We start from the raw sequence: 24,823 nt of genomic DNA on the forward strand, positions 1-24,823 counted from the left end.
AAAGAATATAACTAACTGCCATCCTAAGAGTCATTAATGGTTACTTAACCTAGTCCTTAGCAATTGTTTTCGATACAAAAACGTTACTAAGGAATAGTTTAAGTAATCATTAAATGTCTCTGAGTGTGGCAGTAAGACTGCACGGTTGGTGCGTGGTTGGGCAATCGGCTGCCGCGCAACGTGCAGCGGGTTAGATTCCTGCACGGAGTAACTCTTTGTGTGATCCACAAAGTGTTGTTTCGGGTCTGGGTGTCATGTGTATGTGAACTTGTATGTTTGTAAACGCACCTACGACACAAGGGAAAATCCTATTGTGGGGCAACGGTTTAAAAAAAAAACACACGTATAAATAGAGTGACTGGTGGAATTAGTGAAGGATATTTAAACACGTGATTGCACTCATGATGCATGATGGATCAGAAACAGATCGAACGATCCTAAGACCTGTTATGCTGAAATTTGTTCTAGTTTTTTATACATATAACATGTATAAAAAACTGGCTTCTGCTAGGAACTGAAGACGATATTGATATTAACGTTGCTCTAGGAATTTTAGATCAATTGAAGCCAGATCAGAGCTTTGTTTTTGTATAGAATTGCATGCATTCAGTAATCGCCACTTGACATCATTTATCTGTATGACAGAATAACAATTTGTGTGTCACAAAAATAATGCTTGCAATCGGGCTTTTTGAGACGGGAAATTCATCCAATGACTTCTCCCGCCTTAGGCGAGGCGAGAGGGAGTGTCAGACTCTTACTGAGTAGTAGTGAAAATCAGCAACATGACTCGAGCCATCGTGCTCGGTTTTTTTTTTAAGGAGGGAAATGGAGTGTCAGACTCTTACTGACTAAAAACCACCCCGTTCCTACTTCTGCCCTTCAAGTAGGATTTCTGGTAAACCTACTGGGTAGTCTGCAGCTCCGGAACAGGCATCAAGCATTAGCCCTACTGGGCCCCATCTATGGTGGTCTGTCTGATCGTGCTCGGGCTACGGCATTTTAGCTGAGCACTGGTCTTTGTACGCGTCGATTATTTATTTTAAAATGAGTTTGGGTTTAAATGGTTCTTGTTTTGCCTGCAATATCTTGTAACGGTGCAAATCAATTGTTTTTCTTTTTCGTTCTACTCCTGGTTTTTGAAACGGAGCCCTGGTAAACCCACTAGGTAGTCCGCAGTTTCAGGTATAAACCAACTTACCTTCGCATTCAGAATATTAGGTAGCAATGACCCCGTCTTGCATAGCGTATATCACCCAACAGAGAGGAGTCAACCATTAGAACTATATTACTACTACCTCTTTATCATAATCCTAAGTACTTGGACTTTATAGACCATCTATCACGTTTAAAATAACGTATAGTAAATTACGCTTTATGGCTATGCACATAAAATTGAATTTATTATAATTATGGAGCACTCTCACGATTTTATTGCACAACTCGAAGTTAAGGTCCATTAAAATAAATATTGGAATGAGAATTTTTATTTTAGTGAACACAAGTCTCAATCCCGTTCTGAGATGGAAAATTGAAATTTTACTGTCCTTTGAACGGTGTTCTCTTCAGATAGGTAAATGACTAATATGGAACTATCCGGTTTGTCAGTCAGAGACTATTATCTCTATATTCCTGATTTATTTCGTTGCGGCATCCAAGACAGTCATTCATTTACCTAAGATGCGCTGGACTCCAGTGTTCTGGTGTTTTCATGGTTGTATCTACTTTAGATCCTGGCTTACAGGAGTTGCAGCAGTTTGGAAGGTTGTGGCGGGCTTGTCCCATCACAAAAAATGGTTTGACGCTAAAAAGTACCTTCCCCGTCTACTTAACATAAATAATTTTGACTTTTGACTTTAAAACCCTCTTTTCTACGTGATACACAATCGTGCGATAGCCTACCACGAGTTGTTAATGTTTACATTTTTATCTAAACATAAAAACGTAACAAAATATTTTCTCATCTTTATAACAAAGCATAGTTAGTCACCTACTTTCGTCTGTAATGTTATTAGTTCATTAGTCCCGTGTAATAAGGGACGAGCTTATTGCCATAAACCGGCTCAAATCTGGACTCAGCACGTTGTGAGATAATGAGTTTTTGACATTTTCATATTCTTTTTTTTTTGTCTTTGCGAAATTTTAGTGTAGCGAGTAAACTAGAGGGTTTGTTTTTGGGATTATAATGTTAGTAATATGAACTGTAATGCAATGTAATACAACGTTAAGCCTATTATCCCCGAAGGGGTAGACAGAGGTGCAAATTACGGTATGTAATGCCGCTATACAATGGAGGTACACTAATTTTTCAACATTTTTGTTGTAAGTCCCATGTAATAGGGGGCAGACTATTGCCACATACCAGGCACATTTCCGGACTCCGTACACTGAGAAATTTTCGAAAATCCGAAAAAAATCCAGAAATTCTTCTGCAACGATATTTTGAAAGAGGTACTTCTTGTAGGCCTACAAGTAGCCATTTCTGAACAAAGGGTGAGCCTATTGGTATATATATAAATAACAGACTGAGTTTATAGGTATTCCATGGTTCAGTAGCCTTCAGAGATTACTATTGCTGTGATGAATCAACGTTTAATTTCTTAATTAACACGTACAATCTTCACTTCGTGTGTCGCGGAACGCTGCTCATGAATAGAAGCCTCTAGCATGGAATTGAAACTAGTCGTGTAAGCCGATAACATAATGTTTGATTTCTTTGCTTGTTAAACAACTTATCATTGGTGTCTCCTTTTTTCAAATTCGAAACGGTTAACAACACTTTCGACCAACCCAGAAATCGACTACAAGGCCCCCTTATTTCGGCCACTGGATGAAATTCAGGATAGTCAAAAGATTTACACCCAATAAAACAATGACGAAACAATGAGACAATGAATTTATTTTTGTTGTAAAATAGGCTACAAAAGATAATTTTCACACATCACAATTATTATAAAAAATCTATTTTTTTTTTTTATGAGGGGGAAAATCATCCAAAGACTTTTCCCGCCTTGGGTGAGGCAGGAGAGAGTGTCAGACTCTTACTTTGAGCCCGAGCCGGGTATATAAAAAAAACTACATGGGTTCGACATTTCCTCCGAGAGGAAATGCCGAAAGAAACTCAGAGGTCATAGTCTCTTTTAAAGTCCAGACAATATTTGAAAAATAAAAGGTGATTTATGGGAACCGTGCAAGTTCGTTACCCAAAACAGAAACTAGGGCGATACCAAATCATGGGCGATACCATTTTAATTGTAAGATTATCGGGAAACACGGAAATTAACGGGGCTTCTCTCTAACTAGTGTTTGTACTAACTCTGAACTAATTGAATTTAGTTAAATGGAACTCCAGTAACAATTGAATAAGGTTGATTTTGCAGTGCAAGGCGGGTTAGTTAAACGTTTTGTTCCTATAGTATCATGTTTGCTAATTCTCTGAACTGAGAGTTAGTCTTGCATTATGTAACTTGAATCTTAGGATCTACTTTGAGTATTATTATTAGAGATTTTAATTGTTGATTGCCTCTTTTGAAAAATAGTTTCCACCTCCTGATTTTCAGAGATCCAGGTGTCGTAAATAAGTTAATTAAACGTTTTGATTTTTAAAATTATTTTGGGCTAGCTTCTGCTAGTGTTCCCGTGGTATAAAAAGTATCCTATCACCCAAGCCCATTCCCTGTTCGAGAACCAAATTTCATCAAAATCCGTTCAGAAGTATTAGTGTGGTTGACGGACAAACATCCAAACTTTTTCCGAATTATATGTACTTTCTAAGATTATTTAAACACCACTAACAAACAGATAAATATAAAATGAAAATAAAACGCAATCTCTAATAGGCTTCATAAAAAAAGCTCAAAATTCACGCAGTGAACTACGTTTACCCAAAATTCTGACTATTAGGATAAGTGCATATGACCAAACAAATAGTCACATGCCCGAATACTCAAACGCTACTCAATTTTAAGACGCTCTCAAATGTAGTTCTGTCACTATCAATTCTTTATAAAATGACAGAGATAGCACGATATTTAAGTACAACTTAAAATTGAGTAGCATTTGAGTATTCGGGCGATAGTCATCCAAACAAATGATCCAACTACATTATTAACATGGGATTAAGTCTTTCTCGCAGAATAGTTGCATATTTAGCCTCTACAGCGATATAGTGAAATTATACGTGCGACTCAGCTATCTTCGGGCTAATTGGGCTAAATCTGGACTGCGCTCGAAACAGCCGAGGCGAAATTAAGCTCAGTTTCCATTGAAAAGATTTTCATAGAATGGACATTTTAATTCTCTTCTTCCCTCATTATTTTCTACAGTTTTGTATGCAACGGTAATGTATTTAAGGTTCTAATTAGCGTGGCGTTAATTTTTTGTGTCTTTTTTCTCGTTCTTGCATTTATTCTTTACATAGGGATGGTACTTCGACTGCACGGTTGGCGTGGTGGCTGGGCTATTGGCTGCCGTGCAACGTGTAGTGAGTTCCATTCCCGCACGAAGCAAATCTTTGTGTGATACACAAATAGTTGTTTCGGGGCTGGGTGTCATGTGTATGTGAACTTGTATGTTTGTAAACGCACCCACGACACAGGAGAAATTCCTATCGTGAGGCAAAATTGTTCTAAAATAAAACTTGTTATAGTATATTTATTTATTTATTTATTTATTTATTTTAGGCTTTTCAACAATAAGTACGCTATTACATTATTATTTGTACATTAATAACTTACGTCTAAGCGCCTCATCACTTAAAGAAAAGCACAGCATGCACTATCTTATGCGCAAATAATAACCTAACCAAATTAAATGATTAATTAAAATTATTAAATTAAAATTGATTACAATACGATGCGATAATTAATAAAAAATAATATAAAAACCATTGCAATAAATTATATAAAAAATACATTTATAATTACTTAAATTTGATTATAATATGTTATAATAAAATTAAAATAATAAAATTCAAAAATATAATGATGTAAATTAAACTTAAATTAAAATTATAATAAAATTTTTGACTAGGACTCAATTATTAACAGTTAGCAGTAAGTATGACCTTTTTAAAGCTGGAACCGATGAAATAAAGAGGTCAATGTCAACATCCAGCTCATTATACGCAGCACACATTCTAGAGAGTGGACAGTGACGCCTCAAATTGGAATGTGATCTTGGTAAACAAAATAGTTTCCTATTAGTACTTCTTGGCAGATTATGTGGCACATGGAATAGTACCCTACCGAGCAAATCAGGACAATTTAGAGAACCAGTTACTAGCTTCTTAAGAAAAATTTATTTATAATATTTAAGTAACATTATTTCTGATGGAATAACAGAAACACACCTACTAAGGGAGAAGTTTCGGTTTCTATTCTTAAAAGTTTCTGTCGGTTATCGGGCCCCAACATCGCTAAGTCTGCGTGGCTGCACTGGTCGGCGTCAATGCTGTGCAAGCTACGGGCGGTGCAAGCGCCGGTCATCATCGGGCGTGATCGAGACGATTCCCTCAATCGCTATAGACCTCACTTCGGGGCAGCCGCATTGTATATTTTTTATTTATTAATTAATTTATCTAATCTTTAATGTACACAATACAATTAAATAATGGTACATAAGGCAAACTTAATGCCATATGGCATTCTCTACCAGTAAACCTTAGGGTTCAAAGAGAAAGTCTGCATTCTCTGTCTGTATTCTAGTTTTCTTCTAGTTAATATTAGTAGTAATCAGTCAAATACAGTATCCACCCATTTCACACCAATCTTTGGAACCTAATTGCTGTATGCAACAGTCTCTAGAAATCATAAAAAAATGCTAGTCAAAATACGTTGAACTGATATATTATTTTGTACAATCTTTTTCGTCCATTTTAGGCATCGTACGTGTAAGCTCGGTTGAACAATAGGGACGATGACGGGGTACGAAAATTAAAAATCTATTTAGTCCGTCAGTTAGGTAATGGAAACATATTAGACAGCAGTTTACTCACGTTAGGCTTCGTGTACAGCCTACCGGTAGCCTACCGGTAGGCTGCGCGTCGTCGCGTTCGTGGTTAAAATGTGTTTTTTTAGTTAATTTAGTCTGTCTCACGATAGTTTTTATAAAAACCTACCACATTCCCTCGCACACTTACCGAAATGTATCCAGTAACGACTACCAATCATAAATTACCTCTCCAAAAGTTAGTTACTAATGAAGCACCCTTCTTGAAGTATCCACCAAACTCTAGCCAAACCTGACCCGTTGTTTTTGTTCCCAAATATTAACATAAAACTCTTCAACAGTATGAGTTGTGAAGTGCACCCGACTTCGCCCATTTTCCTCAGCCTTAGTAATATTTTACGTCCATATACCTAGCTATGTTTGTAGGAGGAAAATTTTACTAGAAGAGTAGGGTGAAAGGGGAAAAGGAATTGTTTGTAACAAGTAATAATTTATAGAAGACTATTTCTATCTGATGGGGCAGTGTTACTAGGTATCTTTCGGATTTATGTTTTTTTTTAATATTAGCATGAAATCGTACCCAGTCGCCAGACGCCCGTTTCTCGCGCATATACCAATGTGCCATTTTTCGAGTTATATGTATGTACTTTTATTTTATTATAACTATTGTGAGTCATACTAATTAATTATGATGTTATTGGCTTACTCAATAAAAGGAAACCCGAAACTAAATAAAAAAGACAGCCTAAGTTTCCCTCACATACCCGTGCGTTTGGCGCGTCCCGCCTCAAAGAGCCATCAGACCACCACAGATGGGACCCAGTAGGGCTGATGCCGACCCGGAGCTGCGGACTGCTCTGACTCGAAAAGCTCACCTAAGGCGGGAGAAGTGGATGATTATCTCCCCTCAAAAAAAGTTACCTTCACATTCTACTGGTTTGTCCAACAATATTCTTCGTCACTAATCCCGTCTATGCTGAAGCGCAGATTTGTGCGAGACAAAATGTGTATTCTATTGTGTCTCATATACCCGTAGATGAAAGGTTAAGTTTATCTTGCAACAAATTTCCTCGTCATTCTTACACGTGTTGTGCAAAATGTAACATAAAAATATGTTTTGTTCTAGGGCCGCCATATATCCGGACGCTGCCGCCTTTCAAAGTGCAGAGTGGACAGAGTGTCACACTGAAATGCCCCTACTACGGGTATCCAGTGAGGTAATGTGATATTTTTATTTATTTGGTGTATTTATAAAATGTGAGGGTGAAAAAGTGTTATTTTTTAAGAAAATCTGGTTAATGGATACGTTTTGAAGGTGCAAGAATATGGTAGATGATTAATTTTTATTTTAATGTCCGTCTTGTAGATTATTTTGAAATATTAGACGCGTATTTATTTATTTTTTTATCGAAACAAATACTTTCGAAAATATATTGATTTGAAATATCGCGTTTATTTCATACGTAGAAATGACATATATTTGGTCCCACTCCTAAACTTTGAATTAAGTATGTATTTTTTTCTTATACGACAAAATAAAAAAAAATACTTGTCTTATTTTCGTACCCCGTCATCATACTTATAATACTGGAAAAACTAAATGGTGTAAAAATTATTGGACGAAATCAGTAAGCTGGAATATTTGACTGTACAGCAAGTTCTTCTAGTCGTATTTTATTATAGTCAAACTTATGATAATATTATATTGATTGGCAAAAAGTAAAAAACACATCAACAAGTCATGAACGCACACGCAAACAGTAAAGTCTGTACTACCCAATCATCTCAATTCTTACCATTTAAAACACAAAATTATACATAGACGAAACTACATACAAATTTATTTAAACAAGGTAAGAAAGCCAATTTCAAAGTTCAGTAAAATACAGCGAATTCAGCAGCAATCTTAAAGCGCCTCTTAAATGTCCTAATAAAAATAAGCGCTGAAATGCAGCGCGCTCAGCGAAACGTGGGGTCTAGAAGTATTCTTTTGAATTTACGCTTAAGTTCACGTTTTTATTAAATAGATGAAGTTTAATGTGTTGCAATGATGAGATAGTTGTTCAAGAGGTATTTAGTAGGAACGTATAAGAAGATTTTAGCTTTTGAAATAATAAATTAATGCACGCTACAGACTTTACGATTTAACTGTACAATTCGACTGTACGACTGTTAACTGCACAGTTAGCGCGGTGACTGGTTAACCAGCTGCCACGAAACGTGTGGCGGGTTCGATCTCCGCACGGAGCAACTCTTTGTGTGATCCACAAATTGTTGTTTCGGTCTGGGTGTCATGTGTATGTGTGAACTTGTATGTTTGGAAACGCACGACACAGGAACAAATCTTTGTTTGGGCCAAATTATTTTAAAAAATAAAAAAAAAGTTAAATCGTAGGTCCATACAGCCTACACACCTTACTAATTAATTCGTTTCATTTTTGATTCGTTTCAATTAAAACTATCCAGTTCAATTGTTGGTTCTAAACACCTATATATTGTACCTACTGTGCAGTTTCAGTTGTACAGTTAAATCGTTGGTCCATTTAGACTAAACACCTTACGATTTAATTGTACAGTCCGACTGCACAGTTAAATTACCGTTGCCATTGTGCATTACACATTGATAAAGTTCTTTATTTGTTAGTAAAAAAAGCATGACATTAAATAAAAAAAAAAACATATAAAAAAAAGACAAAAGCACATCGGTTATGAGAAAAGTGAATTGAATCCCATCGGACGGTAAAATGCTTGGAGCCGACAGCTATCAATTGATTGATTTTAATTGTCATTAAGATTATGAATGGAGATGAAAGCTATTGTTTTAAAATGTACCAAAGAAACCGGAATTTAATTGTGAAATTGTATACTTTAGTATTTGGTTTTGTAAAATAAACTTTATGTTTTATTCACTTAAGTATAATTTTATGAACCGCTATGACTCCCTTGCTCGGAACTGCGGACTACCTAGCGGGTTTACTAGGGCTCCAGCTTGAAAAGCAGGAGTAGAAACGGGGTGGTTTTTAGTCAGTAAGAGTCTGACATTCCCTCTCGCCTTTCTCTGGGCGGGACGTTATATTCGGTACTCTGAATCAAATTTTAAAAGTTACGATTGGGGTTGTATAGTTTTGACATTAAATAATTACTTATTTATTTTCCAAACGTTATTTCTACTTATAAAATGTACCTAGAAGTGACGTCAAGCGATATTTCAAATGTATCTCTGAAAGTATTTGTTTCCGTAAGAAAATAAAAAACGTGTCTAATATTTTAAAATAATCTACAAGACAGACATTAAAATAAAAATCATCTACCTTATATTAGTATGTTTCATAACACATCAAACTTACTAAATAGCAGCTCTTTTATCTACCAAGACTAAGTTAACCTTTGTTCCACATGAAAAACGTAATTTATTAACAATATATTTACGAAGAATACTTCCAGTTTTTGATGTCGTTTTTACGATCCCGTCTCGAGAACTCCATCAAATATTTTTATGACAAGTAAAGGACGAACGTGTGCCATTTTTGTTTGACACAAAAAATCCAATATGGCCGCTGTCTTTTGTCTTTTCGGTACCCGTATCGCGATAGTCGTGTGGCTAATTGGAAAAGCGAATGATTGCATAAAAATCGTTAGGGCTTTCGATAACGATTTATATATTTTTTCTAAGTTTAGTATTTGTTTTAAAATATCTCTTGGTGTGTGTATTTTGTTTGGGTTTCTTGTTATTTTGTTTGTTTTCTTGTAAAAGTATAAATTTACTTTTTATAGCTATGAATTTATTGAGCTAAGCTTTAGTTTCGAAACGATTATGATGATCTGCCTATCTCTGTTCTAAATTCATCGAAAAGTAATTTTAGCATTTTTAATTAACTTCAAAAAAGGAGGTTCTCAGTTTGACCTCTATGTGTGTATGTTTATGCGCGATGATGTCACGTTTTTCTGAACCAATTTTAACGCAGTTTTCAGCATAGTATTTTTCAGGGATATTACCCGGCTTAAAAATAATGGAAAAGGCAAAGAAATATGAAGCAGGTTCCCTTTAAAAAAAAAAAGTTTTATTGGTATCAAATATTATCAACTTTTTTTACGACTATGTCGAAAACCCACACCATTATTTCATATTAAACTTTCTTTCACATTTCGTGACTTCATAAATTCATATTATTTCATTTAGGTACAATCACAATAAACCGAGACCTGTAGATCGTAAAATATTTATTCCTTACCATAATGGAAACCACGAACGACACAACATCTATTTTATTTCATTGTATCAAAGTAACAGTACCAAAATAGCTTACAGAATAAATATTATTGTATCAAAAACTTGTGCTATTTTCCCAAATTTCTGAATAACTTTATCTTTCTTAAACAACAAAAAGATAAACGAACACAATCTTCGCCTTCTAATCTATGTATACTTAAACTTAAGAAAACATCAATAGCAAAATGTTCAAGCACATTTTCTTTACAGAGAATTAACTTGGGAATATAAAGGAAAAGAAATAAACACGGACACAGCTCAAAACAATCGATACAAGAGATCTTCGAACAAAACAGCGAGTATCGAAATATTTGGCAGAAAACCGAAATTAAGAGAGAAAAGGGACGTACCATCGGTTTCAAATGACGGCGTTTTGAATATCGCTAAAGTGTCGAAGAGTGATAATGGGGCCGCTTATTCCTGTATTGTCAGAAGCCCATCAGGTGAGATGGCGAAAAGATCGTTCGAGTTGCACGTAGTAGAGGCTCCGCAGTTGGAAGAAATATTGTTGCCGACGGATTTACAAGAGGGACAAATAGTTCAGATACATTGTAATCTCAAGAGTGGAGATTCGCCAGTTTATTATTCTTGGCTGAAGGATGGCAAGAAGATTCCTACGCATTTGAAGGTAAATGTTACCGTTTTAGGTTTTTGCACATTTGTTCTGTGAGATAAAGGTAGAAGAATTTGTTGCTGTCGTTTTTATTATGACTGCCTCGTTGGTAGAGTGGTTGCAAGTGTGACTGCCAGACAAGGGGTTTCGGGTCCGATTCCCGAGTCGGGCAAAGTATTACTTTAACCCGCATTGAGCAAGCGTGGTGATTATTGCTCAAACGTTCTCAGTGCGAGAAGAGGCCGTTGATCAGCAGTAGCCACAAATAGGCTGTTGATGATTGATGATTATGAAGTTTCCAATTTTGCCCAGACTGGTAAAAGGTTCACCTTCCATTACATAGAACTTATAACATCATGATAAAGCATGTTAACACAATTTCTCTGAATATTTATAGCAAAACAATTCAATTCTCTATTTTTATTATTACTTTCGTGAGACATACTAATTACAGGCAGAGACAAAGACATAATAATTATTATGTTATCGGTTTACTCACGTAACTGTTTGACGAGGAACTCGACTAGATTCAAGTCATGCTAGAGGCTCATATTCATGACGGAGACATGAAAAAAATACGTGTCTAATGACGGCATTCCGTGACACACGACTTTGGATTGTTTTTAAACATTGCCCCACACTAAGATTTTCTCCTGTATCGTGGGTGCGTTTACAAACATACAAGTTCACACCCAGACCCGAAACAACTGTTTGTGGATCACACAAAGAGTTGTTCGGTGCGGGAATCGAACCCGCTACACGTTGCGCGGCAGCCGGTTGCCCAGCCACCACACCAACCGTGCAGTCCAGAAGCTGCTCAGGAATATGAGCCTCTAGCATGGCTTGAAACTAGTCTAGTTCTTCGTCTAACAGTTACATTCAATTTTCATCCTATTACAGATTGCAGAGAGAAGTCTAGAAGTGTTCAGTGTTCTTATCATCAAGAACGTATCCTTAGACCACTGTGGAACCTACACCTGTGTCGCAGCGAACCATGTTGCCAAAGTAAATAGGACTGTAAACCTGTATATAAAAGGTATAGTATTGCTTGTATCTTAGTTGTAATAGTTTATGCTGAACATGTTGCCAATGCAATTTAAGTTTTATTTAGTTGAAGTTAAGGTTGATTTTGATAGTTATTTTACCTTAAAAAGGTAATTAAATTAACTTTACAGTGTGTCTTTGTGAGACGAATATTTAATTTAAAACTATATGTTCGGTAAAATGAAAAATAAAACAATAGTGGCTCCGTTTCTTTGCTTTCAAGTGTTTATGTATTATGATTGTTGATGAAATACTTACTACACTATATAGTGTGTAAGAAAATACCCATATACTCGTACATCAAAAAGCACTGAAGAATACTGGTTGAATAGAATCTCTACACAAAGTTTCAGCTTAAAATACGTTTAAAAAAAACTGGGATCAGATACTTGGTGTCGCATGGTTCTTGATTTTAAATCATACAAACGTGGCACAACACTGCAGGGGTCACTTGCTAATTACGAAGCATTTCTTCTGTAAATCTGATCGCCTATTACCTATCTACCTAATTTTAATTCGCATGAAAAAAAAATAAAAATTGGAAAAATTCATAACTTCGTACCATGAAAACATGACACAAAACGTGTCGTTTGTTATGTTATCTAGAAACCATGCACTTGATATGTATACCCCCTTTTTGTTACACCGTGTATAAAGGAAATCTTCAATCAAAATTCACAATTTACTTCGATTTTCTTCAGACCTTCTACCGATTCTATTTAAAACAAAAAGTTCCGAATCAATGCTAAAATATTACCCGATTCGATACTGTAACAAAGACAATCAACGGAATGAGTTTTATTATGAATATTTAATATCCTACCGGAGTGCGTACTCAAAGGTGGTATTCAAATTTTATTTCCCGATTTCTAGGGTCCCGTGTTCGGTGGGACCATCGGTTCTGAGAATGATTTATTTAATCTTTTATTTTAAGGTGTTTTTATTCTTAGAACATGCCAGCCCCGTTGATCTATAAGTAAGTGATACAAGTAACACATTATGTTCTAAGGCATAAATAAGTAACATGTTATGGTAAGAGTAATGCTTCGGCACGAATGGGCCGGCTGGACCGGAGCGATACCACGGCCTCACAGAAAACCGACGTGAAACAACGCTTGCGTTTTGTTTCGTTGTGACTGAGGTTACCGGAGGCCCAATTAACCCCCTTCCCAATCCCCGATTCACCAACAACCCTTAAATTCCTAACCACCAAAACGCCGGCAACGCATTTGTAACGCCTCTGATGATTCGAGTGTCAATGGTCGGCGGTGATAGCTTACCATCAGGTGATCCGTCAGTTCGTTTACCGGCTTATTCTATAAAAGGGCATTAGGTCAAATCTTAATAAAAATCAATTTCAAAGATACAATTACAGTCGAGTTTAGGATCTCCCAAAGACGAATTAGATGTAATTACAATAACATACTTCACTTCAGTAGAGTCATTAAGATATACTCTCTTTAACTACTCCTAGTTATTTCAGAACCGATAACTTCAGTAATGGCCTAAATTTAGGATAATCAATCACACTTGTGACCGATGGCCCAATAAAACCGTTCGATCTTAAGTTTTGGGCATTAAAGTCTATATTTTAATTGACGCTTGTGCTAGTCATAAAATCGTACTTGAATTCGAATAGCTTAGCCGATAGGTTGGATGACTAATTCTTATTTTATTGTCCGTCTTGTAGATTATTTTTAAATATTAGACACGTATTTTTATTTGCTTACGGAAACAAATACTTTCGAAGATATATCGATTTGAAATATCGCGTGTCGTCACTTCTAGGTTCATTTTATACGTAGAAATGACGTATTTGTTCCCACTCCTAAACTTTGATTCGTTTTATCTAAGTTTTGTTTTCTTATATGACAAAATAAAAAATACGTGTCTAAGATTTTTTCATTACTTAACTAACGGACTAAATAGATTTTTAATTTTCGTACCCCGTTATCATCCCTATTACTTGGGGCTCATAACATAACTACTGTTTCATTAAATATGTGTGGAAATCTTCCTACCACTTAAGGAAGTTAGAATATTTTAATTTTATTTAAGTCACAATTCCTTTAGTATATTACTATTTTTAAGTTTATTTAAGCCACTATCCTTTATTATTATTTAAAATCATCTCAAAATTATATATCTAAATATTCCAGAGAGCTGCAGAACCTATTCGTCAAATACGACTCTCAAATTGCGGAGGTTTTATTTTATCGGATTCTAAATGGACGCCGGATCGCGTTATATCTGATTTAAAGTCAAGATGATTTTATTTTAGGACCCTTTAAAAATAGAATAAATTATTTGATCTCCTTTCTTATTATCGTATTCTTTTATGTTTTATATTTTGTATTTTTGAGTTTTAATGTATTCCGTTTGGAGATTATTCCTATTATGTTTATGTTATAATTTTCGTGAGACATACTAAATTAATTATTGTGTTTTTCGGCTTACTCATGTTATTATTTGACGAGTAAGTCGACTAGTTTCAAGCCACGCTAGAGGCTAGAACCCTAATAATTATTATACCTAATACCTAATGTATTATATACTCGAAAAAAAAATTTAAATGTCCGCCTTATTGGCCGAATGATCACAAGTGCGACTGTGGGGCAAGGGTACTCGGGTTTGACTCCCAAGTTTCGAAAATTTCTCAGTAACTAGTAGCAATTGACTTTCACGATATTTAAACAGAACACTGATAGCTTATTAATTTCCTCAGAAAATACACAATCATAACAAAAACGAAGTACAAAATAAAAAATAACTAATATTTTAATTTAATTTAAAATTAAAACAAGAATCTTCAATAATACGTAATAAATTAATAATACGCGCAATAAATACGACGCGCCCAAAACAAAATAAAATAAAATAATATTTTAATTCCACGAAAAAATCTCACGATAAAATTTATTCGCTCTTTATTCCTGCAGCGATATTGAGTTTCATTATTCGGTTCGACTAATTAAAATGTTCACTAGGTGTTTTAATAATAAACTGCTACGTGTTTTATTTGGCAATATTATACGGCTTCGTTGACTTAATGGTTTTTCCGAGAGCAAAATATAAAATAGGTAAATGATTTTATGTGGCGTATTATTATTTTACGCGGCGTATTATTAATATTTTGTACACAGTCTCATATTTCAATAGAAAATGCTTCGTCTTTTATTTATTAGTGGAGTGTAACAGCCACGTGTAGCAAGTCTTTTGTGTATAATTATTATAACTAGTGGTCGCTTAGTGGTTGAAATTCAACCGTATACGATTTAATTTACAATACCACTTAACATACGTTCAAGGATATTTTTTATTTAACTCAAACTCAAGCGAACTATTTTATAAAACTTTATTCATATGAGACGTCAATATCATCGCAATGTCTATCGATTTTGACGTTTTGTCAAATACGATCAGATACTATGCATGTGAGTGTAATGTTTTATTTATTGATTTAATGTACTTTATAAGCATTATTTTTGAAAAATATAAGCGTGTTGCACTTCTCCTACACATAAACTATAAGTGTACCAAATTTTATGCTCCTACGTCCGCGCAATTTTCGTAAAAAGCGGTCCAAAGTTTTTGCATCACGTATTAATATATAGATGTCACGTATAGAGGTTATTGTTTATTTTTGGCTAGGAAAAGCATTAATTTGGTTTTAGTATTTCAAAAACTTAGTATGTATTTATTTTCAATTCAATTCAATTTCAGCTATGATCGTCCCATTGCAAGGCAAAGGCTTCCCTGCTCTCTTTCCACTCTTCTCTGTTTAAAGCTTTTTGTGGCCAATGTGGAAAATTTTCAAAATCTTTGTGGCTAGATGGAAAATAGTGACGTGTGTAGCTTGTAACGTCCCGCGCTCCCCGTATAGTGTCACGCATTATGTTAAAGAGAAATCCAGTTATGACATTTCCTCTTTGTATTTGCTTCATGGATAAAATATACCGCTTGTGAGTTAAACAAATAAATTTTAATTAAATTAGCTTGAATTTTAATAATAACATCAAAAATAAATCATACATTTATATCATAAATTAATTTATTTACATCATAAATTTTAATAATAATATCATATTAATATACAAAATATTGTGTTCCATATTATAAAATGAAACAGTTTCTAGGAACTCTATACGGCAATATTGAAGTGATACTTCAATTTAATAAAATTATAATAAAATCAGAAACTTTAATATTCGTATTCATGTTATATCATACCGATTATTCCCGGAACCCCATTCATTATCTGTTCGTAGTTAAGTAGTTCTACTGAACTAAACTAGATGGCGGTGTTAGATGACGTGATAATGTAAATCGCGGTGTTAAGATTCTCCGTCGATTGACTATACCTCTTTCGAAATTTTGTTTTAGATATTAGTTTGAAATTGAACAGAAATCAATAATGTTCTTGTAACTTTCGTGAGACATACCAAATTAATTATTATGTTATCGGCTTACTTACGTAACGTTTTGACGAGGAACTCGACTAATTTCAACCCATGCTAGAGGCTCATATTCATGAGCAGCATTCCGAGACACACGACGGGGCATTTGTCGATTGCCGAGAATCGAACCCAACACAATCGAACACAACGAGTCTAACGAGCCAACATCGTCGCGCACGCCGGATAGTGCGCGTGATTCCAGGCAGAAATTAATAAGTACCATTGTACCTATCAATAAGTATCATTGTACCTACAAGAACTAAATTAGTAGTGTACAATATCTGTTTATTCTAGATTTACACTAGTCTTAATTAACTACTTCGCTCACACTGTCAAAATCACGGTTAACTCACGTACATTAATGGAGAAAAGCGTCTACTAGTTTCGAGTCCCAGAGACACTCTTCATCGTGAACAGACGTCGCGCAGCCTACTAGAAACTAGTAGTGCTTTTCTCCATTAATGTACGTGAATAAACCGTGATTTTAAGTAAATTTATTGTATCACGATAATTATTATAATAATGATTGTTTGTTGCAGTTGCACCGAAATGGAGTGAGGAGCCTCAGAATTCATCCCTTCTACTTGGGCGTAGTGGTCACATATCTTGCAGTGCCAATGGATACCCACAACCTCAAACACATTGGCTCAAGAAAGACGGTGAGTACTAACTATATGCTGACCGCCTCTTAAAAAGATGGGGGAATTCATCTAATTACTTCATCCGCCTTGGATGAGGTGAGAGGGAGTGTCAGACTTTCACTTTTAAGTGTGAGAGAGCCATTCCTCGGCATAAATGAGTCGGCTCAATCTGAGTGATTCACAGAAAACCGACGTGAAATAACGATTACGTTAGTTTCGTTAGGTGAGTGAGGTTACTGGAGGCCCAATTACCCCCTTCCCAATCTTCACACTCTCCGATTTCCCAACATCCTTTAAATTCCTAACCCCAAAAAGGCCGGAAACGCACTTGTAATACCTCTGGTGTTTCCAATGTCCATGGGCAAGTGTCCACGGCGATTGCCTATCATCAGGTGATCCATATTCTCGTTTACTGGGTTCTACAATAAAAAAATATATCAGTTAAGATTACTATGAGACGACTTCAGTTGCCAGTTAACTTAAGGCTCCATTTCACATGTATGTATATAGTTAACAGTTTCACTGTTTGACAGACTTGTGTATTACGGCCTCCGTACTACTACAATCCTAACACAAAACCCTATATTCTCTTCAACAATATTTTTTTAAACAAACAGAATAAAAAAAATAAACTACAAACGGAACGCTGAAACTTTGCCAAAATACTTAGAATTTCTCGGCTCATTCTATTTTCTCAAAGGAGGTTTACAAGCCTTTTTATAATGTTATTTTTTTTTCTTCTTTTCTTTTCTTGTTTTTGTTTAATAACCATAATCTTTTTAGATGTTCGAAATTTTTTTAAATGTTTGTTTTTTTTTTATTTGAAAATATACTTGGGCATTTTTTTTCGAGTCTGTCTTGTTTTATGAGGTAAATTAAACCCTAGTGTAGGAGATACATACATAGATGACTGCACGGTTAACGCGTTGGCTGGGCAACTGGCTACAAAAGTGTAGTGCAACGTGTAGCGGATTCGAATTCGATTCCCGCACGAAACAACTCTTTATGTAATGTTTCTGGTCCCCAAACCAGAAATGTTTGTGTTATGTGTATGTGAACAATATAGGAGAAAATCCTAGTGCAAGGCAACGTTATTTTGAAAAAAAAAAGTTCGGAGCTCGTCTATTTAACACATTGAACGCCGTGGTGGTCACCAGTGACCGACGTTAGCGGAAGATTTGCCTTAAACAGTTTTCTATTGGCAGTCAAAGACTTAAAAATGACTTAAAAAACATATATTATGAGGTAAGGTAATAAAAACAATAGAAGTATGACTTCAACAAAAATAGGTTAAAACATACTTTATTCAGTATCAAATCATGAAATTCCCATTTCGTACAAATGAATATTTCATTTAGCTTCCAAAAGCTGAATTTGTACGTATTTTAATTTCCTGACAGTTGTATTTTTGTACTTTGTAACGATCAAGAGGGATGAAGTGGCGAATTTTTTCTTTTTTTTTCGTTTCTGACAAGTGACTTTATTGGAATTTACTTAAATAAAAACGAAAAAATACGAAAATGATATTTAATGATGTGGTATATATTTTTACAATCTTTATATATATATATATATACGGGGGGTCTTATTTTATACCCGACTGCGCCAGAAGGAGGGTTACTTTTTTATGATATAAATCGGCAAACGAACAAACGGCCAAAATCGGCAAAATGTGAAATGAAGCCTTAAGTTACTTAGACTAGTTATCTCAACTGAACTCATTTTTTATGGCATAAACCGGTGAACGAGCAGTCGTATTACCTGATGGTAAGCAATCGCCGCTGGCCATGAACATCCAAAACACCAAAGGCGTTACAAGTGCGTTGCCGGCCTTTTAGCGTTAGGAATTTAATGGGTTGTTGAAGAATCGGGGATGGGGAAGATTGGAGAGGGGAAAAATTGAGGCTATAACTAAAAACCTTCGTAATATCATTAGAACTTAAAACGGATTATTTGCCACGTTTATTAGTTTTTGTGGGTTCAGTTCATCCGTGATCATGGCGCTTGCAACAATGCCGTAATATCGGAAACTCACAAAAACTAATAAACATGGTATATATCCCGTTTTAAGTTCTAATGATATTACTAGTGACCATATCAGTTTAACCCGTGAGAAGGCGCGCTATGAGCAATTTGCTCACACAAAAATTTAATCCCATAATTTTTAGTCTTACCTTTTTTTGAGGGGGAAAATCATCCAATGACTTTTCCCGTCTCGGGCAAAGCGAGAGGGAGTGTCAGACTCTTACTGACTAAAAACCACCCCGTTCCTACTCCTGCTTTTCGAGCCGGAGCCCCGGTAAACCCGCTAGGTAGTCCGCAGCACCGGTTTAACCTTACCTTAGCTATACCATTTCAAGCGCCTCACTACCTTCCTTTTTCTTCCTTAACCCTTCGTGCAAGTCAAAATCAATCTAATTCTTGATCAGTTTTACATCATTTCTTTTGTTACAGTTGTATCAGAAACATGGAGACCAGTTCTGGAAGTGGCAGGAGGGGGAGTGCTGAGCCTGTCCAATGGATCCCTGATCTTCGACTCGGTGGCCCTCTCTGATGCTGGACTGTACACGTGCCACGTTGAGAACGGAGTCGGAGAAGCGCTCAGTAAAACTGTTTGGATATCTGTTAATAGTAAGTTGACTTTTTTCATAATTATTGTTATTATTTTTTGTCAAGTAGTCGCTAGTGCGACGGCGAGGTGGCCCGGGTTCGATTCCTGTGTCGGGCAAAGTATTACTAGGCTTTGTTCGGTTTTTCGAAAATTTCTCAGTATTAGCACGGAGTCTGATATTGTAGCCAGTATATGGCAATAGGCTCACTCCCTATTTCATGGGACTTGTGACATAAATGGTGAAAAGCGGGTGTATATTGTAAAATAGTTAATGTGCACCTCTGCCTGCCCCTTCGAGGATAAAAGATGTGACGTTGCAGAGATTGTTACTTTTTTAATACAATGATTATTCAAAAACTTTTTTCTTTTATTCGTGATTTAATCTCAATAAAGACTAATTCATTTCATGTACTTTTCAAACCAGTTTATACTTAAAAAAATATGCAAAGATACGATACGATTCACCATTTTTAGGGTTCCGTAGCCAGATGGCAAAAAACGGAACCCTTATAGATTCGTCATGTCTGTCTGTCTGTCTGTTCGTTCGTCTGTCCGTATGTCACAGCCATTTATTTAGTCTAGAATCTTACGAATTCAGTATCTTACCTAAACCCCTAGTAAAGTAAACTACCCAAGATTTATTACAACCAAATCCTTCCTCTTTAGAAAACCATTTGTAGACAACAAAAACTTTACTTCTTCGCGATTTAAATTCATAGCCAACGTCTTCCAAGGCACCTCTTAATTAATTTCAACAAATTACCAACTTACTTTCTAAACGTGGTTTGTTTATCTCTTCTTCTTGAAAGAAAGACAAACTTTTCTAAACTTTCTTTGCCAGTTAATCTTAGTGAATCTTCAGAGGTTAGACAGAGTTACGCAATTATTCATTGTTCTTTATAATATAATATGCTAATGTTGCTATTGTTCTTTCGTTGGTAAAAAAGACTAAAATGTAAAGTTATTTTTGGTCGTTACCTATCTCTGAATAGCCGTTGTCAAGGCAAAAAATCTTGACTGTATACGTAAAGCGAGTTAGTACGAGTTAGTTTTATGTTTAAGGAGATTGAAATGAGAGCGCATTCGGCGATCTGATTGGTTGGTTCATTCGAGTCGGCCAATCAAAGCGTCGACCGCGCTTTCTTTTCGATTTTGTTAAATGTAAACTAAACTCGTACTAAGGGTACTGACCAATTAAAGGATGATACCAGAGTTGTATCAGTAATCAAGTAATGCTATTTTTACGTCCAAATTACATTTGTGTTTTATACACATACATATTAATTAATTTATTATGTCCCACGAAAGTTATAATTTCATTATCTTGACTAACAAAATGAAGATTTTCGAGGGGTGTGTAATAGTGAAACTCACCAGCAATACCACATTAACCTACATCATCGCAATCATTACCCTCAGTACTTAGTACTTGCTTTACGTTGAACGATATCGAATCGAGAGCGCTTTCGGCGCTCTAATTGGCCGGCGCGAATAAACCAACCAATCAGAGAATCTTGTTTCGATTACTTTAAACTTAAAGCAAACTCGTACTAAGGTTACAGTTCTTAATACTTGCTTTTCTTTCAGAACCAGTAACATTTGATATACTATCAAGAAACATGACTGCTAAGCTTGGGCAGCAAGTCACTATAGAGTGTCAAGCGAAAGGAGATGACCCTATCAGGATCATGTGGACGAGGAATGGGAAGCCTATCAATCCACTTACACAGAGGTATGTTTTCTATTTTCTTTACATTTTCTAGCAATTTCATTGAAATAATCGACTCGAAACAAAAAATATTTAAGAGTTCAACAAAAATATCAAAATGTTGTCTTTTTAAACTCTTGGGTCAGTCCATCAAGCAAATCAAATTGGGAGATGTCATAACTGGATTTTCATTTAATATAATGCGTGACACTTTACGGGGAGTGTGGAACGTTACAAACTACGCCATTTTTTATTTTCCATAAGTACTACAAAAACGTTGTCAATTGTCCAGATTTTAATCTGCCACTTTCTGAGCACTTATAACCTATCTACACGTTTTACTTATAACATCATTGTAGGGCAGGGCCTGGGTCACAGTTTATAATCACATTATGGCATCTCCTCTTTGTACTTGTTTTATAGGTCAGTCGATATATCATTAGACTTTTAAACCTCGTCTATACTAGGAACATTAGGAACATTTGTCGAGCGACATATGTCCCCAGAGACATCGTGCGATGTCGCTCGACATCGTCCGACATCGCCCACTGTTCCTAGTGAAGACGAAACTTTAGTCTTTTTTCTTCAAAATACTGCACAACGATTAAGTTTCTCTGTTAAAATCCGATTAAAAACATATCTAGCCAACAATGTGTTACGATTAGTATAACCATATTTACTTTCCTCTTTAAAATATAACGAACGTGATGGTTTGCTATGTAAATTCTCATTACAATTTGAATATTTGTTTTGCTAACAAATTTCGCTTCTGTTTATTCAGTACAATATTGTTTGTGTTTTGATCATAATAAATGTTTTTGTAAATTCACAATCAATTTGCTGTAACTTATGTTTAAAACATGTAGTTCATTATATTTCGTAACTGACGTTTTAGTGTAGTATACTGATCAATAATATAACTACAGTTTATGGTCAAATACTCAAATGTCACTAAATTTTAAGACGCTCTCAAGAATAGTTCTGTCACCACAAATTCTTTGTAAAAGACAGAGATAGCACGATATTTAAAAACAACTTCAGGAGTAGCATTTCAGTATTCGAGCGTTAGTAAGATAAGATATTATAAATACGAATGTTTGTGAGTTTGTGTGTATGTTTGTTACTTAATCACGTCAAAATGGCTGAAGGGATCGGAATGAAATTTGGAACAGGAGTAGATTATAGTCTGTAATCGCCGACACGATACTTTTTAATCCACAGAACCGTGGGCGAAACCGCTGGCAGAATCTAGTTAAACATAAATGCCCATTCCGGTAATCGATATTGTGATTCCTTCTTCGTTACTCGGCCAAATTACATTAACATTATTATCACAAAATAGCAAAGCATAGATAGCGGTAATTCTTAAATCTGTCCACGATGCCCAAACTAAACAATCAAGAAAAGTCCGTACTCTTTTTTAAATAGGACTCCAATTCCAAATTCTCTACTAATCCATTTTGTTACAGAGTAAAGATATCCGAAGCCAAATCGGAAGATGGCATGACGAGCATACTTGAACTGCTGCAAACAGAAACAAGTGACGGTGCACTGTACCAATGCAGGGCGGGCAATCCGTTCGGAGCTGATGTGTTTAGTGTGCAGCTTACTATATTGGGTAAGTATGGGTTTAAGACTGTTCTATTTGCCTTCGAAGAGTACGTGAGTTCTTCGGTCACATCGCCAGAAAAGAAGGAAACAACCTCAAGCAACTTATGGTCACCGGAAAGGTTGACGGCAGGAGACCAAGAGGACGTAGCCCAACTAGGTGGACTGACCAGATCCGAACAACCTTGGAGACCAACTTACACGTTGCCCTCCATTCGGCCAAGGACAGGAAAAAGTGACGTACAACTGTTCGCAGCAAGATCATCCCTCAAATAGGGAATCACGACCCTCAGTAATGAGGATAATGACGCGAGGAGGAGGAGGGTTTAAGACTATCCGCCGTACTCTGAGTCATTTAACACTTTGAACGCCGTGGTGGTCACCGGTGACCGACGTTAGCGGAGGATTTGCCTTCAACAGTTTTCTATTGGCAGTCAAAGATTTAATAGTTACTTATCCTTAGCCAGCCCCGGATCTAGGGGGGGGCAAGCCGGGGCCCATGCCCCGGGCGGCAAATTTAGGGGGCGGCAAAATTCACACTTCACGGACCAGTGGACAACAAAATCATTTATTTAATTTTGACCACGGAATAAATATAGTACCTACAAGTACAGGAATTTCATGGCCATATCAACTTGACCGATACCCTGAGCGCGGAGTGAGACGTGCTGCTCGAACATTTTATTATTCGCTAAGTGCGTAGGCATAGTACATAAGAGAAGAAGTTCGCCGCCTCTACGCGGGTGTCGTGCGATGGATGGTCCTTTACGGGGCGCCTGTTTGGTCAGCTCGACTGTCAGGCGTCTGACGTTGCAGAACGAAAATCTGTCGTCTGCAGCGGAAAATGGCCATACGTAACGCACGAGGATACCGAACGGTGTCCTTTGAGGCGGCAACTCTCCTGGCTCGCTTTCCGCCGTTGGATATCCTGGCGGATATGGACGCGAAGGTCTACGACCAAATCCGTTCCGTCCGTCAAAACGGCAGTGGTAGAGTGCCAGGAGCAGCGTTCGTTAGGCTGAGGCGGCAAGAAAGGCGACACGCGCTCGAGCGGTGGCGTGAGCGGCTACAACAGCCAGAGATCTCACGCAAGCGCGTTGTCGAAGCCATTTTGCCGCATTTCGAAGCCTGGCTGAAAAGAGAGGAGCGCATCTCCTTCAGGCTCACTCAGGTACTGACCGGACATGGCTGCTTTGGCGAGTACCTGAACAAGATTGGGCGAGAGACCACGGCAAATTGCCACCACTGCGGAGGTAACCTGGATTCCGCACAGCACATGCTCGAAGAGTGTCCGGCGTGGGTCTCGGAGCGGCGGGTCCTGGTTACCAAGATCGGGCGAGACCTGTCTCTGCCAGCAGTAGTAGAGGCTATGCTGGCAGATACAGAAAACTGGAGGGAGGTGGCCTCCTTTTGTGAGACTGTAATGTCCCAAAAGGAGGCTGCTGAGCGGGATCGTGAGAGGGCCGATCCTGCTCATAGAAGGCGTCGAGGTGGCAACAGTCTTGACGCCTAATCCCGCCTGCGTCAACTGCAGGTATACCTTTGGGGTCGCGGGTACCTAGAGTAGGGACTCTAGATGCCCATCTAGCGACCTTAGGGAAGACGGTGGCACAGTGGTCACGTGCAACTTGCACAACGAGGCTAATGGGAGGTACATGTCTCCCTAGGGATGTGCCGTAACAGGCGTTGCACCATAGGGGCTCCGGAGCAGGTCTAGTTAGAGGTCTCGGTGCCCCTTATCGGTGCTGAAGGTGGCCACCGGGGTGGTTTTAGTGAGGTAATCCCGCACTCCCTAGTCTTTCTCCCCAAAAAGCTAGGCGCCTTTTGAAGGATTCCCCCCGACATCAAAAAAGAAAAAAAAGTACATAAAGTCGATTAGAAATACGCGCCCGGCTCTTGCTCGCCTGCAGGAATCGCAGATC

General features: G+C 36.9%; 1 protein-coding gene across 1 annotated transcript in view; it reads left to right on the forward strand.

Moving 5' to 3' along the window:
• Positions 1–24,823, forward strand: part of LOC118279332 (cell adhesion molecule Dscam2-like) — a 101,519-nt gene that overhangs the window by 26,900 nt on the left and 49,796 nt on the right. Inside the window, exons 7-13 of the mRNA XM_050698506.1 lie at positions 7,076–7,166; positions 10,430–10,847; positions 11,733–11,868; positions 16,873–16,992; positions 19,429–19,605; positions 21,173–21,317; positions 22,763–22,911. Of these exons, the coding sequence (XP_050554463.1) occupies positions 7,076–7,166; positions 10,430–10,847; positions 11,733–11,868; positions 16,873–16,992; positions 19,429–19,605; positions 21,173–21,317; positions 22,763–22,911 (1,236 nt within the window). The remainder of the gene's footprint in view (positions 1–7,075; positions 7,167–10,429; positions 10,848–11,732; positions 11,869–16,872; positions 16,993–19,428; positions 19,606–21,172; positions 21,318–22,762; positions 22,912–24,823) is intronic.

Source organism: Spodoptera frugiperda, chromosome 14 (assembly GCF_023101765.2).
Source record: "Spodoptera frugiperda isolate SF20-4 chromosome 14, AGI-APGP_CSIRO_Sfru_2.0, whole genome shotgun sequence".
Lineage (NCBI taxonomy): Eukaryota > Metazoa > Arthropoda > Insecta > Lepidoptera > Noctuidae > Spodoptera > Spodoptera frugiperda.